The 18,947-nt window shown below is 44.2% G+C and overlaps 1 protein-coding gene across 1 annotated transcript in view; it reads left to right on the forward strand.

Moving 5' to 3' along the window:
- Positions 1-18,947, forward strand: part of LOC116819332 (uncharacterized) — a 44,907-nt gene that overhangs the window by 23,138 nt on the left and 2,822 nt on the right. The window contains exons 9-13 of the mRNA XM_032770992.2: positions 23-156; positions 10,193-10,321; positions 15,458-15,572; positions 16,628-16,762; positions 18,336-18,461. Coding sequence (XP_032626883.1) covers positions 23-156; positions 10,193-10,321; positions 15,458-15,572; positions 16,628-16,762; positions 18,336-18,461 — 639 coding nt within the window. The remainder of the gene's footprint in view (positions 1-22; positions 157-10,192; positions 10,322-15,457; positions 15,573-16,627; positions 16,763-18,335; positions 18,462-18,947) is intronic.

Genomic DNA, 18,947 nt, shown 5'->3' on the forward strand with positions numbered 1-18,947 from the left:
GCTTTGTCATTCTTCCAAACAGTGAACATTCAGGCTGACATCATTGCTATGGACATCCTGCCCAAGCTGCTCTCTCTCCTTGCATCTAGCAATTCAGATGTTCAACAAGCTTCTATTGCACTGCTCTGGATATTATCGCAACACCCAGCCAACCAGGTAGGGATGATAGTTGCTGAATAGCAGGGGTTCTTGCCATTGCCTAAGATAAAACTTTTAATACTCCTAAGTAATGCTACGGCAACAATGTTAATGTTGCATATAATGAATTACTGATATACATACTCGATGTGCAAATCTCCATAGAAAAACAGAAAGGGCCTTCCCAAAGAGATCAAGGGTTAGCTACCGCAACTGTACCTGGACAGTTATTTAATATCGGGATTGTGTGGGTTGAGGGGGACCCAGTGGACATTGAGATTAGTCCTTTGTGTTGTAGAGCAGTTGTATAAGAAGGTCACTCACAACCAGCCCACACGCTACTGACCAGTACACTCCAAGCATTGCAGGGCTAGTGACTTAGGGCTTGTCTACACTGGCAATTAACAGTGCTGCAATTCGGGGTGTGAAAAAACACCCCCCCCTGCACACAGCAAGTTGCAATACTCTAAAGTGCCAGTGTAAACAGTGCCCCAGCACTGGGAGCCACGCCCTGGTTGAGGTGGTTTTTTAAGAGCACAGTGTAGCATGACCACACAAGGCACATTAAAGCTCTGCCGCTTTATGGCTAAGGGTTTTTTTTTTTGTTTTGTTTTTTTGTTTTGTTTTTTTTAGGAGGGAGGATGAATGGCAGGACACAGAATAGTATGGGCACGTCTACACTACAGGATTATTCCGATTTTACATAGACCGGTTTTGTGAAACAGATTGTATAAAGTCGAGTGCAAGCGGCCACACAAAGCACAATAATTCGGCAGTGTGAGTCCATGTATCGAGGCTAGTGTCAATTTCTGGAGCATTGCACTGTGGATAGCTATCCCGTAGCTATCCCATAGTTCCCCCAGCTCCTGCCCATTGGAATTTCCGGGTTGATCCGTGGCTGATGGTGCGCAAAACAGCTTGTCACGGGTGTTCTGGGGTAAATGTGTCACTCATTCCTTCCTCCGTGAAAGCCAGGCAGACAATCATTTTGCGTCCTTTTTCCCTGGATTGCCCTGGCAGACGCGCATGCATGGCAACCATGGAGCCGTATTTGCCTTTTGTCAGTGTCACCGTATGTGTACTGGATGCCGCTGGCAGAGGTGGTACTGCAGTGCTATACAGCAGCATTCATTTGCCTTTGGCAAGGTAGCAGAGACGGTTACCATCCTTATTGTACGTCGCCCTGCCATTGAAAATTGGCGATGAGATGGCGGTTATTCAGTATGTCTGTACGGTCTGTTGCTGTCATGGGTGCTCCTGGCTGGCTTCGCTGAGGTCGGTTGGGGCACAAAGACCAAAATGGGAATGACTCTCAGGTCATTCCCTTCCTTTATGTTTTATCTAAAAATAGAGTCAGTCGTGCTCAGAATATGGGGTAAGTGTACTAGAGAGCCAGTGTATCAGAGAACCAGAGCGCCAGCCGCTCTAGTCAGATCCGCAGAAATGATGAGCTGCATGCCATTCTAGGGGTGCCCTGCAACACCCCACCGTTCCTCCCTCCTCCCCAATTCTCCTGGCTAACCATGTTTCAGTGTACCCCCATTTGTGTGATGAAGTATAAGAATAGGAATAGAAACACTGAGTTTTTAGTGAGATAATGAGGGGGAGGCAGCTCCAGCTGCTATGATAGTTCAGGCAAGTACAGATCTTTTCTTTAGACATGAATGGGTGGGGGCTGATGGGCTCAGCCCCCAGTTCTATTGATGAGGATGCGTTACCGACCTGTTCTGTACCATCTGCTGAACATGACGGGAGTCATTCCTATTTTTACCCAGGCGTCCCCCAGCGACCTCACCTGAGGCCACCCGAGCCTACATGGATGATACGAGGACGGCCTCATCTCTTTTTTTCTGTACCGTCTGCCACTGGCGAGGGGAGGGGAGGGAGAGGAGAGGATGCTGTGGTTCAGTGCGCCGCACCGCGTCTACCAGCAGCATGAGTAGACATTACGGTGACATGAAAAGAGTCAAGAAACAATTTTTTCCTTTCTTTCGCGGGGAGGGAGGAGGGTACAATACAAGTATACCTGACCACCCGGACAATGTGTTTGACCCTACAGGCATTGGGAGCTCAGCCAAGAATGCACAATGCTTTTCGGAGACTGCGGGGACTGTGGGATAGCTGCAGTCCTCAATCCCCCTCTCTCCCTCATGAGCGTCCATTTGATCTTTGGCTTTTCGTTACGCTTGTCACCACAGCACTGGCTGTGCGACTCGTGTCATAGCCTGGAGATTTTTTCAATGCTTTTGTCATTTCGTCTTCTTAACGGAGCTCAGATAGAACAGATTTGTCTCCCCATACGAGCAATCAGATCCAGTATCTCCCGTATGGCCATGCTGGAGCTCTTTTTGGTTTGGGACTGCATCGCCACCGTGATCAGAGCTCCACGCTAGGCAACAGGAAATGCATTCACGTTCGCGGGGCTTTCCTGTCTACCTGGCCACTACATCCGAGTCAGATTGCTTTCCAGAGCGGTTACAATGGTGCACTGTGGGATACTGCCCGGAGGCCAATACCGTCGATTTGCAGCCACACTAACCCTAATTCGACATGGCAATACCGATTTCAGCGCTACTCCTCTCGTCGGAGAGAAGTACAGAAACCAGTTTAAAGAGCCCTTTGTAACTATATAAAGGGCCTCGTTGTGTGGACGGGTGCAGGGTTAAATTGGTTTAACGCTGTTAAATTTGGTTTAAACGCGTAGTGTAGACCAGGCCTATGCTGAGAGATAGAGACCATCAGGTCAGAGAAAGAAAGCTACATCTTATCTACAGGGCTCAGCATGGTAATTTTGTTAGGGCTTGTCTACACAGGGACACTCAGGAAAGTTCAAGTGAATTGATCTCTTTTGAAGAACCACTAAACTAAAGCAAACAAGGCCACTTTACTTCTGAATGAGAGCATCCACACTGGGATTTAAGATGCGTTAATTGTCCCTTTGTGGACAAACCATTTAGTTAGATTTGGCTATTTTGTTCAAGGTAAACGGCACCACAAATGGTGAAATGTTATTGCTAATGCCTGAGAACTTGAAAGCAAAACTGATTAGAGGTAGATTATAAAAACAAACAAAACAAAATGCTGACCATAGTATTTTCTTTGTTCATGCAGAAGGAAATGCAAAAGTAAACAAAGTATAAGATAGTGAAAAGCAACATCTGTACAATAATTTCCATTACAATAGCTGATGGTGTCAGTAGTTACGACTAAGGAAATTTTAAAATACGATTTTTAAGCTAACAACCTCTTAAATCAGTTAACATTTAAGGATGTCAAGCAAAAAAAAGGGAAAGCCTAGCATATGATGTAGCTTTTTACAGTAGTGACAAGATAATCTGACTACCCAAGGCTTGTTTTAGGGGCTTTCAGGGGCTAATTACTGAAAGAAATTCATGCTGGCTTGAAACTCGCACTGGGAACTGCAGACCTGGTGCTTTGTACATCAATTGATCTTGCACATTCAGCGCAGCATGGTTAAAATTATGCCTCCTACAACTTAGTAGTGTGCTGGGAAAGGCAAGAAGGTGCACTGCCCAAGCAGAAGTGCCTGGAGGCATGATGCCTTTGAAAGGCATTATGCTTATTATTTATTTGAATTTCATTAGCACAGGGGATCATAGTCATGGATCTGGGCGGCATTGTGCGAGGCACTGTATGCACAGAATGAAAAGTCGGTCCACACCCCAAAGAGTTTACAATTTAAATAAGTGAAGTCAGTGGGGTTACTAAAGTGTTACTCAATGTGAAGAATCGGGTCAGAATTTTACCTCAGTAATAAAGTTGTTAATTTTCCAAGAAAGCACCTCTTGCAGTTCAGCTTCCCCTTCCCCCAACCCCCTCAAGCTATGCATACAACCTATCCCCTTCATGGCTTCTAAAATGTATGTCAAGTATTTCAATCAACCCCCCAATCACATCCTGTCTGCACACAACTGGAGCATCCAACATGACCAGAGGTTCAAAGTGGTTACATCAACAATGAAACAGTCAAACCATCCATCAGGGGAAGGGTAATATGTGGGTCTACAATAGGACACTTGGAAGTGAAATGTCGTCTCAAGGGTATATTCTCTGGTGAGAAGTGTTTGCATTTTGAAATTTATTTTAGTGAGCAAACATCACTGTCACTGATTGTTGAATGTTGCTGCATTGTGAGATTCAACTCTGAGTATCTAGACAAGGGTCTTATCCATTGCTCTTGTTTCCCTCCCTCCTCCCTCACCCTTTCTAGCCTATTTTTCAGCTCTTTTCAAGGTTTCCTTCTCTGGCCCGGTCTGAATTCTGAATGAATTAGAGGGACTGTTCCCTGGGAACAGCAGTAGGAAAACAAACCACAGAACAAAGCTAACGTTTACAAGTAAATGAAGTAATGCTTGAGTCATTATAAATACTGGCCAATATACAATAGGGTAAAATTTATCTGCCCTTTAGTTACCGTGGATTTGATCAGATGGAATGTTTCATGGAGCCTTCATTCCTTAATAGAAAGCCTCTCTGTGATTCACCGGCTTGGCCATTGCATTGACTCAGGGTGAGCGTGCAACATAACACTGTATTAGCTTCCCCAATGCAAAGAGAATTCTGTTCAGTTCTGTCAAGAGCAATCCAGTGCCAAAGCCCTAAGGAAGAGGTCGGGTGTCATAATAAAGAGCCTTTCAGCATGAGGTGAAGCCATGTTTGTTAGAGCAAGGGATTAGGGCTCAGAACACCTGGGTTCTAGTCCAGTTCTGCCACTGACTAACGTGTTCTAGGACACAAAGTAACTTTACTTTTCTGCATCTCGGTTTCACCATCTGTAAAATGGGAATAATATTTATCCTTGCTAGCACACTTCACTAGATGATCTCAGAGTGCTTTACAAAGGCCAGATATTAAAATGATAAAAACAATTGCTGCTAGAATGGTTTCTCTGGCCAGTGTGGATTAGGATCTTTTTTTCAGTTCCAACTGTTTGAGTCTGGGGAAGAAGTTTGGCCAATAGCTCATCTGAATCTGTTCACCCATCTTCTATTGAGAATGCTGCCTCTGTGGCTCTCCCTCACTGAACAGAGGATCACAGTAATGAACTTGGAACGAAATCTGTGTCTCACACACATAATTGCAAAATACTGCAGGCCCATCAGAATTTAGTGTTCTAATACCTGCCTTCAGATGGAATAGTGATCAAATGTATATCCTACATGTATGAGAAAGATTGGCAGTGGACCTATTCATGTCCTGTAAGAGTTCATTTTTGGTCTGTGCTCAATTAAAAAGCCTGAGCTCCCTCTCCTGCTGATGCAAGTTGGGAGTAGCTCCACTGAAGTCAGTTGGAGTTACACAGGTTTTTAAAAGAGTCAAACCTACAGTATCCAAAATTGTCTTTACAGTGAGGCTTTGTCTACACTTACAGTTTTGCAGCGCTGGCAGTTACAGCTGTGGTCGTACAGCTGTGTACGGCCAGTGCTGCAGTGTGTCCACACTGACAGCGACAGCCGCTTGCTCAAGCTGGTCTCAGTGTGGCTGGCCACCAACTTCTGACCCACGTTGGTGGCGAGCCGGCTGTCTGACGTATGCTGAAGCTGTGGCATGTTAGAATGACTCCAGGCTGGCGTGTTCCAAGAGGACAATTCGTTAAAATCCATCTCTTGATCGCTGTGGGATTTGGAAAGGGACGGAAGGGTGCGGGTCTTTCCGCTTCCTGTTCCAACGACCCGTGCTGCCAGGAATCGGACCCCACGCCTAAGAGGCCCACACCTTAGGCACCTTTTTTAATTTTTTTTTTTTTTTAACTTACCCAGTCCCAGCTGCAGTCTGCTCCATGGTCCCGCTCCTTTAAGTGAAGCACCGGCGTGGGAGCGCGGCATGGCCCGCTCCTCCCAGCTAGAGCTCCAGCTGGCTGCGGGGCTTGCGGCGCTCTGGCCGGCTCCAGCCAGAGAGACGGGCGGCGGGCTTTGTCGCGCTCCGGCCAGCAGGAGGCAGGGCGGCGGGGCTCAGCAGGGAGAGCGGAGTCGCGGAGCTTGCCGCGCTCGGCGAGAGCGCAGCAAGCCCGCTCTCCCGTCTGGAGCTCTGGCCCTTTAAATAGCCCCCCTGAGCCCTAGGCAGTGAGGGGGTATTTAAAAGTCCTGGGGCTCCAGCTGCCTCTGCCACCCCGGTCCTTCAATAGCCTCCGGAGCCCCGCCTCCCTCTTGCATTCCCCAGCGCTCCCATGGCTATTTAAAAGGTCCCTGGAGTAGAGTGGTTTGGGGCTACTTAAGGCTGGATGGGTTCCAGCTGCCTCTGCTGCACCCCATGCCTGCCACACCAGTCCAGCCCCCTGCCTGCAGCCAGCTCTGCACCCGTGCCCACAGCCACCTCTGCCAAACACCCTGTCCTGTCTCCAGCCAACCCTGCCACACACCCCTGCAGCCCTGCCCGAAGCCAGCCAGCCCCCCACACACTGCTGCCGCACCAGCTCTGCACACTCTGCCCAGCCCGCACCCCCTGCCTGTTTCCAGTCAACCCCTGCTGCCACCCCACTGCCTGAAGCCCAGCCCGCCCCACACCCCTTGTCTCAACAGCCCACATCCCTTGCCCTGCCTGCAGCCAGACCCTACCTCCAGTCAGCCCCTGCCCTGCCTTCAGCCAGCCCCATGTCCACTGCTGCTCTGCAGTTTCCGGCATTAACCCTGCAGGAGCAGCTGAACCAACACATGTGCACACCCCCAGGGAGTGGGGGCCACACATGTGAAACAGCAGTCATTTAATAACCAATCAACAGCATATATGATGCATGTATATAATTTTATTATTCATATAGTTATGGAAAGTAAAAAATAATACATGAAAGAAATGAGAGGCTTTTTTTTTCCACTTTTTTTTAAGTCATCCCTGCCGATCTGTGCTTCTCTGGTAGTCAATTCCTTTCTCTTGGCAGCCTTCTCCTTTATCTTGGCAGCCTGTTCCTTTTTCATGGTTTCCTTATCCCTCCAGTCTTGCAACTTTTTATTCTTGTGAATACAGATTCATAACTGCTTTCACCATCTCTTTTTAGCTTCCTGGTTTTTTCTTAAGCTTTGCAGTCTTTCAGAAGTCTGCCTGATGGAGCAGTATCACAGGTCACTTTAAAAAAACACAGAAGAGAAAAACTGTTAATACAGAGCCTGCATTGTTTTTTAAGAGTTTTTGTAGCATCATTTACACATTCTGAGCATAGCACAGAGAGGCCGCAGCTTGCAGATAGAGATGGCGAGTTTCCCCACCACGCGCTCACAGTTAAGGGGGGGCTGCCTCGTGGCTCACCTGGGAAGGGGTGGGGGTTGCTTCACTGTGGAAGCCATGGGGTTTCTGTGACTTGTGGAAAGGAAAGAGCAGCTACAGGGAAATAACACTGAACCCTACAACCCACATCTGCCACAGCAGCTATCTCAGAGCCATCTTGCACACGCAGCTCACCTGGGAAGGGTGAGGGTGGGGGTGCTTCACTGTGGAAGCCATGGGGTTTCTGTGGCTTGTGGAAAGCAAAGAGCAGCTACAGGGAAATCAATGGCTATTCCACATCTGAGCATGCTTGCAGGCAGGCCATTACCCCTGCTCCAAAACATTTGCATCCTTTAATAAAAGCTTCTACCGGAACGGCTCCTCTGCTGGTTCCTCACTACCAAGTCCAGCAGCTGCGGACTGGCTAGCTTCTTCCTGGCTGGAAATAGCTCCTGCCTGCATGACTCCTGGGAGTCTCCAACCTCAGTTAGCTCCCTCTTGGGTTCCTCTACAACCTCCCCCTCCTCTCCAGGCTCTGAGCCCAGGGCAGTGGAGTGCGAAGCGATGACCAGAGAGGCTGAAAGGAATGCTGGTAAGTCCTAATACCCTGGAGGCCAATAAAACGTTGAAGTGTTCCACCACTGATGACCAGCGCTGCATCACCAGCGCTGGTCTCGCTACACCGGAAGGCAGACCCAGTGTTATCAGCAGCGCTGCAAACAGGGAGTTGCAGCGCTGGCTGAGCTTTTAAGTGTAGACACCTGCTAAGTTGCAGCGCTGTAACCCCCTCGCCAGCGCTGCAACTTGCAAGTGTAGCCAAGCCCTTAGTTGAACGCATTCTAGCTAGCTTAGATTAGGTGAGCTGTGTCTACGAAGAGAGGGAAAGACATCGCTAGAGAAATTCACAAGCATATATCTGTACATACCACACCCTGATTGAAACCTAACATGTAGACCTCTGAGCTTGTTAAGTCATACTTTGTTCCCTGAGTTTAACCATCGTGCTGAACTTTGGATTTGTCTTCTTTCATGTTTTGCTTTAGCATTTCACCTTGTGACTGTGTTTGGAATGGATGCATTTGAAGATGTCAGTCAATATCAAGTGAAAATAAAATACCCCTTTTGTAACAACCTACAAATCAGGAAAGATGCAATTTAAACTGATTTTTAAAGACACCTAACTTTGATGCTGCTTCAAGGAGCCTGACATTTCCAAAACTCCAGAGTAATGTCTTTCATCTCAGTATGTATGCCGGGTTAAAGATTTAGTACATCCTTGCTAGCAAGCCTCAGTTTCTGAACAGTATGAATAAAGATGTACATTACTGACTACACAAAGTACTGTCAAATGCCCAAAGCAAACAGACTGAAAGAACAGATAAATGTTTTATTTGCTAACCTTTTAACTACACTATGATCTTAGGTATTGCTTGCAACTATGGGTCTGATCCAAAGCCGATTAAGTCTGTGTGAGAGTTTTCCCTCCAGTTCACCTTACTGAAAAACAATATATAAGTTCATATTAATACCAGGGAGACCTGGTGGTCAACAATTCCGAACTTCGAGCTAGGGTCCAATCCCACTGGCATAAGAGAAGCCTGGAAGTTCAGCAAGGGGTAAGCTTTCTGAAAGGCCTTTAAATATCAATAGGAGAGCAGAGAAACCAGTATACCATTTTTAAAGGATCTTTTTTAAAGGAATTTCAGGAATGTGATTTTAAAAAGTGCCTGATCACAAACTGATTTAAAACAAGTCTGTTTAAAACAAATCAAGCTGACCATATCTGTTGTGACAAAGTTCCTTCTCTATCTTGGTGGGTCCTGCGCTTATTGGCAGATTTGCTCACCTCAGTGATCTTCCCCACAGTCTGGGTCAACTCCTCCTGTGTCTGATCAGGAGTTGGGAGGTTTGGGGGGAATCTGGGCCCGCCCTCTACTCCAGGTTCCAGCGCAGGGCCCTGTGGATTGCAGCTGTCTATAGTACCTCCTGTAACAGCTGCAGGACAGCTACACCTCCCTGGGCTACTTCCCCATGGCCTCCTCCAAACACCTTCTTTATCCTCACCACAGGATCTTCCTCCTGGTCTCTGATAAAGCTTGTACTCCTCAGTCCTCCAGCAGCACACCCTCTTACTCTCAGCTCCTTGTGCCTCTTGCTCCCAGCTCCTCACATGCACTTCCTCTCCTCTGGCTCCTTCCTTTCTGACTGGAGTGAGCTCCTTTTTAAACCTAGGTGCCCTGATTAGCCTGCCTTGATTGGCTGCAGGTGTTCTAATCAGCTTGTTTGCCTGAATTGGTTCTAGCAGGTTCCTGATTACTCTAGTGCAGCCCCTGCTCTGGTCACTCAGGGAACAGAAAACTACTTAGCCAGTGACCAGTATATTTGCCCTCTATCAGACTCCTGTACCCCACTGGCCTGGGTCTGTCACACTATCTAATGTAAAGATTGCTGAATGATCTACCTCTTCCATTCACCATTACCCAGAGCACTGCCCTTCTCATTCACAATCACATGCCTCCCTTTGATTACTACAGCTATTGCTTAGCTGGCACTTTAATATTTTAAAAGTATTTGATGGGATTTGTCAGCTGGAAATGAGGAGTATCAGCCAGTACCATCGGACCATCCACCTCTCCACAGACCACTAGCATATGTTATGTGTAACAGGAGTGGTCAATGGACCACAATTTGAGAACTACAGCTCTAAACTATAGCTAGTTTAAAACAGCTGCAAGTTGAGCTGGGGTAGTCCTACTCATGACATAACATGGAGTCACATCACATGCTTTAGCACTGTCATTATCAGCAGTGATTGAATGGCTTGTTGCTCTTGCAGGATGCTTTAATGCATGGAGAGGTGCTGCAGAACCTGGGGGTGCTATTGTTAACTCACCAAACGGACCCAGGGATCGTTGGTCATACTGCCTGTATCATCAAAAATCTGAGCCTTTGCAAAAACATACAGGTGAGTAGAAGTTTTTCTTCACAGAATTACACACTGGAAGGCTGCACTTCCAGCTATATCAGATAAGAGTTACTCACACCAAAGAATGGCTTTTAAAATCATAGGCAAAAAAAGTCTTACACTCTGGGCCTGCTCCTGTTCCCACTGAAGTTAGTGGCAAAATTCCCAGGAGTGTACAAGTGGGCAGGATCTGATGTTCCACATTAAAAGTTGTCTTTTATCTCTGTTTCCGTTGTTATACAGTATTAAATGTTGTGGAAAATCAGATATATTTAATTTTTCATACAGGCCAGTGATAGAGTCTCATGGTTTTAATAGCTACATTTTTCATCTAGGGCAGTGATACCCAGAACTCAGTGGTTCAGAATCCAAATTAGTGATCAACGTTACCCAAAAGAGCCACAGTAAAGTGAATTCGTTGTTTCATTTGCTATATAAAAGGAAGGGATGGATAGATAGATAGATAGATAGATAGATAGAACATATTCTCACAGGAAAATAACTGACCAAGTATTGTTTTGTCAAGTTGAATTAGTTAATAACATAGTAGAAGCAGCCTGATTGCTTAATAATTAAATCACACAGTGTTTCAATATCTTGTACTGCAAAGAGCCACAGGTGACATTAAAGAGCCACTTGTGGCTCACGAGCCTCAGTCTGAGTATGGCTGGTCTAGCATATGTAGAGCAGGGAGGTGTCAGGCACAGAGAGATTTAGTGACTTGCCCAAGTCACCCAGAAGGTCTGAGGCTGAGAGAGAGTTGAATCCTCATCTTCCAATCCTAGTCCAGTGGATTAACCACAAGACAATCCTTTCTTTTTACAATGGATGTCTGTGGCTAGATATTTGTGAGGTCCAACATTTATCTGATTTCCCTGTGTTTGGATAATATAATCCCATTCATCCACTGCCTTGCTGCCAGGCCAAAAAGGTACACAAACCCAGGCAAAAGAAAACAGAGCCTTGCAGGGGTACTGGAACAATTTGTATAGTGGCGGTGCTGAGAGCCATTGAACCAAACTGTAAACCCTGTATATGATGGCATCCACTTCAAGTCAGCATGTCCTCCCGCACCCCCAGCACCACTAGTTCTAGCACCTATGGCGCCTCGTACCTCTCAATCCCTTCCCAAAGTCCTGCTTTTTTCCTTCCAGAAACTTTCCTAAGTCCTCCTTCCTGTCCAAAAGCCTACACAAAGCCAGACTTTATAGTTCTCCTAGGCCAGTGATTGAGGAAATTCAGAATCAAAGCTCACATAGGATGTCATGGTCTCTTCCTGGGGCCTTCAGTGCTTTGCAAAGCTTTTGCGCCACTCTTTTAATGACACTCATCCCTTCCCATGAGATGAGGGATGCTTCAATACATACAATTTTAGAGTTACTCTGTATCTATTACTTTCAAGTAGGTAAGTGTAATTTGTACTCTTCTGATTGGAAAAGCCTGTAGCACCACATTCCAATAAGTCTTCTAATTATGCAGTATAAATTAACATATAGCAAATCCCACATGCCCCTTCAAATTCCACAGTTTCATGCTCATAAACCAGGCTGTTTCTTGATAACTAAAGAGATGAGCTATTGAAGATTAGAAGCACAGGTTTGGGGTGTTGGCATCCATACGAGGAGAGATTTAAAAGCCTGAGATTAAAAAGAGACTAGCATTGATTATTCAAATGGAAAGAAGAAGTATATAAAATGTGTTACTTATAATTGCCAATCTGCATTGCCTGATTCATCTCCAGTTCTGATGAAATCCTCATCCATGCATTCATTTCCTCACCCCTTTACTAGTGAAGTTCAGTTCTCTCGGGCCACCTTCCTACTTTTACAGGGAAATACAATCACATTATCCACATCCTCAAACAACTCCACTGGCTTCCCATTTGATCCAGTTCAATGTTTTTCTTGTTTTTGAAAGGCCTCTCTGTGCCTGCTTTACTCTCTCCGTCCTTCCTTCAGTTGTGTTGCACTAGCTTCCTTTCTGTCTCTGCACATAATCTGATTAATTCTGGTGCAAGAGCCTTCTTCTCTGCAGCTCTGAATTTTGGACACATTTTCCTGCCTCGCTGACTCATCTCATTTCAAACCTGGAAACCTACCTTTCCTTCCTTTTCTGCATCTTAACATCTCCTTCCTGCTGCTTTCATTCTTCGTTTAACTTTATAGAGTAGAGCATGGGATACAGCTTATGAGACAAACACTGCAATATAAAATAAAATTGTATTTTATTATAAATAGGAAAAACTAGTCTTGCATTCCTCTTTCCTGTCTTCCATAACACGAGAGCACACTCATTTAAACTGGAAGATACATGTGAAAGAAAGACTGATATAAACCTATGGAACTCACTGTTGCTGAACATTAGGAGAACAAATATTTTAGCAAGATTAAAACAGATTAGAAATCTGAATGCCTAACAACAGCCTCTTCAGATACAGTATTCGACAAAAATTATAAGGTTTCACAAGCTTCATGGTTCAAGGCAGAAAACTGATCACAAGTTAGGGCCGAAAAGGGAATTTCCACCAACCGCACATTATGAAAATCAGTTTCCTTATGATGAACCCAGCTAGACCACAGTCCAGTAGTTCATAATGTGTGCAACAAGCATTGAAGTTACAAATCACCAAAACCACAGCCGTTCTAGGTAGTTGTGCTATCACCTATAACAGACAAATACATGGCTCTGAACTGAAGTCCTGGAGGAAGAGTAAAGGTCGGTCCTCATTTTCAAATGTTATAAGGAGATGTGTTTATATCATTTTGAGTCTAAGTATTTATCATCTGATTAATAGGGGGCTCATTTAATTGTATTGTCCACCCCAAGAAAGTGCCCCCAAACCAATTAAGGGTCTTTGTCACAAAAAAACCAAACCAACAAAAGCCCCCTTTATGGCAACAGGGTACACAAGTATTGTGGCTGAACTTGAAAAGCAGCAGTCTTGACTAACCTGGTCCCCCTCACCCTGTGGTCAACCAGGAAACAATTTATACAAAAATCTTATATTCAATGGCTTAATACACATTTGCTTTGCCTACGTGTAACCCACTTTCCTGACTGAGCTGTAGAGAATGTCCCCCTTGAAAGCCTTTTCCTGCATTTTGCAGATTTGTCTTTCTGCCCGAAACGGTGCCTGCCCTTTTTATGAGTTTCTGATTAGGTGATAACTCTTGTTACAGACCTGGCTGAATCCCCTTTTAGTGCATGGTCACCAGTCAGTTGTAATGGAACCAAGCTTTGGATCCCATCAGCTACCAAGCCAACAGGGTTTGGGCACAGTCCAGACACTGTTTCTAGCTCTAGGTTGCTAAGGTACACTCCACAATGTGGACTTGCTGTCACCCTTCCTTGAGAGGTGGGACTTCACAGTCTAACCACTCTAGGTGGTGAAACCCATGATGAGACTTCTCAGACTTCCCCGGTCACTTACTCATTCCCCCTGTAGTTCCACCTTGCCCTGGGCACCACAATTTATAATTTAACTTCCCAGGAACTACAGGGCAGAGTAAGGAACACAGGCTTTGCACAAGAGTCACTAAAATCACAATAACTTTTATCCTTGAAGAACACAGGAGTTACAGATCTTATGGAAAAATAACAAAAAGCCTATACACGCTCGCCCCTGAGTCTGTGCTCACGCCTATTTGTGAGTCCTAGGCGACCCAGTATGTCAGCTGGGTAGGCCTCTCCTGCAGTCTTTCTGTTGTCTGGCAGTGGTCCACCATGAGAGAGAGGGAAGCTGGAGCAGATCCTGCCCTTTGATAAGATTTGTGTGTTCTCTATCATGTGACTAACTCACATGCTGTAACGCTCCAGTCAGGCACTTACCAAAATCCAAATGGGGAAAACTACACTGACATGCTCAAAATGTAGGTCACATGTTTCTCAGTGATGGTTATGCTATCAAATGGAGGTCACATGTTATTACAGACATATACAGACAGATACCAAACCATCACAACTCTCCCCGCTATCATTGTTTTACGTGCAGCGAGGAATCCAGATATTCTCTTGTTACCTTCTCACAGCTGAGAGAAGGAACTCCTGCCCATTCGCATGTCAGGAGCTCCACCCTGTAGGACCCACCAAATCTGACCAGGATCTGAAGGTTGGATTGATGGTTCCTCAAACCTCTTCCAGTGGTCTGAACTGTCCTTGTGGCCTAGCCATGCCAAATGGGATTTTCTTCCAGTAAGAAAATTAGGGCAGAGAGTGGGTTTCATGGCCCTTGGGTTTAGAAGAACTTGTATCCAAAGAAGAACTTTTATTAAAAAGTTTCATAGGATGCTAGTGTTACTGTGTATGCAGTGAAGTCTGGTCCTAATGGCCCAAAACATCACAATAGCATTAGCGTCCTATGGCACATTTACTAATTTTTTTTCCCTTGGATACACAGTTCTCTGCATGGTCCCAAGGGCCATGACACCCTGGAGGTAGTTGTCACTGGCTGGATAAATGTGTTAATTTTTTTTTAAAAGCTTTTTTCCCCACACTGCACCTTAAAGGAAGTAGATGAACAAAAGTATGTTTAAGCAATTCACAATGTGATATGACATTGCAAGGTTTAGCTGGATATGGCGAACCACCATGGCACACCCCAGAGAAGTAATACTCCCTTGCTGTTTGGCTCTGGTAAGACCACACCTAAAATATCTTGTATAGATCTGAGCATTTAAATGCCAGAAAGTTGTCAAAAATGTGGAGGTTATGATGAGAAAACAATAAGCTTCTGTGTTGCATGGCATATGGTAATTCAATATACTGACTTTTTTGGTCCACATCAAAACATCAGCACACAATGACCTTGCAATAAAACACATCCTGACACAATGACTCACAACATGAAGTTTTTTTGGCTCTATAAGCGATCTGAGGTCCTGTGACCATCCCATAGACAGAGCCTGTGTGACTGCTCTGTCGAAATCAGTATGGTCCCAAAAAATCCAAGATGAGTATCAAGCTTGACCTCTCTCCCACCAGCACAATGCATCTTGTCTATTATGGGTAAGCAGGTGGCAATTGTTAGCACTGGCCCATTTTATCCTCAGTATTCTATGAATTAGTTAATGTTTGTGAAGTCCATGGAAGTTACAAAGCACTGTAAAAGAACTAAATATCATCTCTTTCCCATCACAGGGAATCATTGAAAGTCCATGTGTGGAAGGACTCCTTCAGGCTATCTTGTTTACTGAAATTCAAGAAGAATCTCTTAATTACGTGACATGTTCTCTTGGTGAGCTGGCAAAGCATGGTAAGGGAGCAATCACATAGCAAGCAGCATAATTTCACAGCATGCACACATCTCTCATTATTGCTAAAAAGAGATGAGCGCGTGCAAACACACAGCCCATTTCTGCTCACAATAAAGTCAATGGGAGTTTTGCTATTAACTTCAGTGAGTGTAGACTGGTGGGAGAAATAGGCCCTACTGTTTGAATTCTTGTCTGTTGAACTGTTTCAGCTTTTAAAAACTGCTCTGATCACAATTCACTTTGTCTAATATTGCTAGTGTAGCTGGCTTATGTGTTTTTAATTGTAATGATACTGTGATTCCACTGGTTTGTGACCCTGATGTATTTTTCCATTAATTTCAGATAATTAATTTTATAGCAGCAAAGACCTACTTAGCAAAAGGAAAAAGCTAAAAAGCAAAGCGACTTTGCGTTTGCTTTTTTAATGTTTGCATGTGGATTTTGTGTACGTTAGAAGTTCCAGATGGACAGTCTTGGAGTTAAAAACCCTCCCTTTACCCTCAGGAGGGCAGCAGTGGGTGTGAGAGGAACAGTACATGCTTTCCCACCCTGCCCCTCAATAGGCCACAACCATGACCCGGAATGAGCACCTTTGGGTTGGGAGGGTATTTCAGTCTCATGACCATTCAGCGGTTCTGCCTCCCTGCTGTGACTATCACCAAGGTTGCTGATTGGTGGCAGTTAGTTTTGCGAGGAGGACACTTATCCAGTGGGCAGGTTGAGACCACCATTTTGTTTCACATAAAGTGGCATGTGTTCTGAACAGATGAATCACATTATAAAAATTATCAGCCTTTCTATAGGCCAAATTTTCACTGAATTCACAGCCTGAAGCTGTGGGTTCTAGGTCCCAGAAGTTGCTTTTCAAAAAGTACTGCATTCATTCTGGTCCTCCAGTTGTGCAAAGGGCGTCGAACTGTCCTGTTTAGACAGTCTGGCTTTTGGCCTTCGGGTTGATGCATTTCTAAAGCCCTTGGTTTTTTTTGTTTTTTTTTTTTTTTACAGCTTATTCACATGTCTTTATGTAGCCTTTTTGTTCCTTCCTGTCTCCCAGAAGGTGCTACATTACACTTGCTAGAATGGATGAATGAGCCCCTGATAAAGTGCCTAGTGAGACTGGCTGGGCAACGGGAATATACCGAGCCATCATTTCAAGCTGCCTCCATTGTCCGACACATGATATGTCATGGTAAATGTTATGCATAGAGTTTAATTACATTTCTGACACATTTATATTGTGTAAAGTAAAATGTCAACTGTGTCTTTTCAAGAAGGGTTTTGGCCTTCAGTCACTAAATAATCATTAACATTTTCATAGCACACTTCAGCTGATGTCAAAATGCTTCACAAATACTGTTGAGCTTCAAAATACCTTGGTGAGCTAGGTAAGTATTACTGCTCCCATTTTATAGCAGGGGAAACTTGGGCTCTGAAAGATAGATTTAGCTGTGGTCAAATAGTAAATCCATGGCAGAGGCATAATAGAACTCGGGACTGATTCCTAGGCTTTACTCCATGGAGCCATACCAATTTACACCAGCAGAGGCTCTGGTGCTTAGTCTCCTGCTCTAACCACAACAACCAGCTGCTAGTTGGTCTGGCACATTCTACAGTGGTTATTCTGTGTGTCACTGTGAGAAACTTGATCAAGGACCTTGAAGCAAGATGGGCAAGAGGATGGGATGGTGTATGGCATTTCTCATCTTTGGGAGGAGGGGGAGGGGAAGGAAATAATTTGATGATATTTCCTGTCTGGAATATGTTCAAGTCTTCTTTCTCCCTGCCCACCTACAAAGTACTCTAGTTCAGTCCATATAATATGGTTGAGAGTAGGTAGCAGAGGAGTTACGTTACAAAGAAGTTACGTCAGAAATTATTTGGCTCAAGAAGTTTAACTTAACTCCATCCACTGACCAACACAGCCTTCTTGAGCCAATAACATTACCTTAGTTCTGGAATAATTTAACTGGAACACTCAGGAAAGCAGACCTCTGAGAATTTATCCAGTAATCTCTGAATTACGATGAGGGCTAATCAAAAGGGCATTGCATTATCTGCAGAGAATAGACACCTGTGCGCCCAATATAGTTGCTCCATACAATTTAGATCTTTTCAACTTGCGAAATAGGATTTTTTTATATTTTATATATATATATATGAAATAAAACAGAAATGGAGCAAGAATATTCAATCTTATTCGACACCTCTCTCCAATGAAAGGAGTAGTTAAATTCAAAATTCTCTCCCACTCTGACCTGACAGATATTAGAGTCTGGAATGAAAGGTTCTAGCAAGGGAAAAAATTCAAACCTACTTCAATCCCCATATCAAACATCTTACGCTGAGGAAGAATCTTATCCAGAGAAAGAAATGCTGCCTTCAAGCACTAACCATGCACAGAGCTTTTGCAATATTTACAGACTAGGTGAGAGGGTGTGAAAGGCTGATCAATAGTTTGAAAAGTCCATAAATAGCATGTACACTCTACAAATACTGTATATCAGGCTCTCAGTGCAGCAGCCTGGTCAGTAGAAACCTTGCATACAATTTAACTGCAATATCATTGACACGAATGGATTTATAACATGTGGAGGCTCTTTTACTGTCCATTAAAATTGGAACTTTGCATGTAGTTGGGTAGGGGAGAAGAAATAGCATTAAATTCCCCATTTGATTAAAAATGTTGCCTTATGAAACCTGTAACAAATAAGTGCTCACTTTAAATTGTTTCTACCTCTCTCACTCTACCCCCATTGATATAGATAAAGTGATGTCTCTGCTGAAATGCCACATGGAGGAAGTTCAGCGCTACCTCATGAATTTTCTAAACCACCAAGAGATTCGCTTCCAGCAGCTGGGTATTTCTACGCTGGGCAAATTACTGGAAGGTATGTCCCTTGATTCATCAGTTCTTACTACCAATACCTAGACTGCAAGGCACAGCTCAGTCCTAAACTGCTCATATCCAGGCTTTGAAGGATTAGATTTTTATCAGTACATGTCGATTTTGCTGTGCACACACAAACCAATGAAAAAAATTAGAAATTATAATCAAAATTTACAGATAGGCAAAGAAAAAATTGCTGTTTGAGAAATTATTGGAGTTTGATTTAAGGAAATTTACTTTGTGTATTTTGACATGTGATATTGCCAATTTGTGTTTTAATGGTTATAAAGTTTTAACGTTTTGAATCTCAATGGTGACTGTTATTAAATAATAACTGTCTAACCCTCCCTCATCATTTCCTGCAACCGTGAAAATTTCAATCAATAAAAATAAAAGGTTTAAACCCCAGAATTTTGCACAACTCAAACTATAAATCAATAATATAAAAAAGTTAAAAATAAACATTGATATCTGTCAAGATTACCAA

Source organism: Chelonoidis abingdonii, chromosome 3, assembly GCF_003597395.2.
Source record: "Chelonoidis abingdonii isolate Lonesome George chromosome 3, CheloAbing_2.0, whole genome shotgun sequence".
NCBI lineage: Eukaryota > Metazoa > Chordata > Testudines > Testudinidae > Chelonoidis > Chelonoidis abingdonii.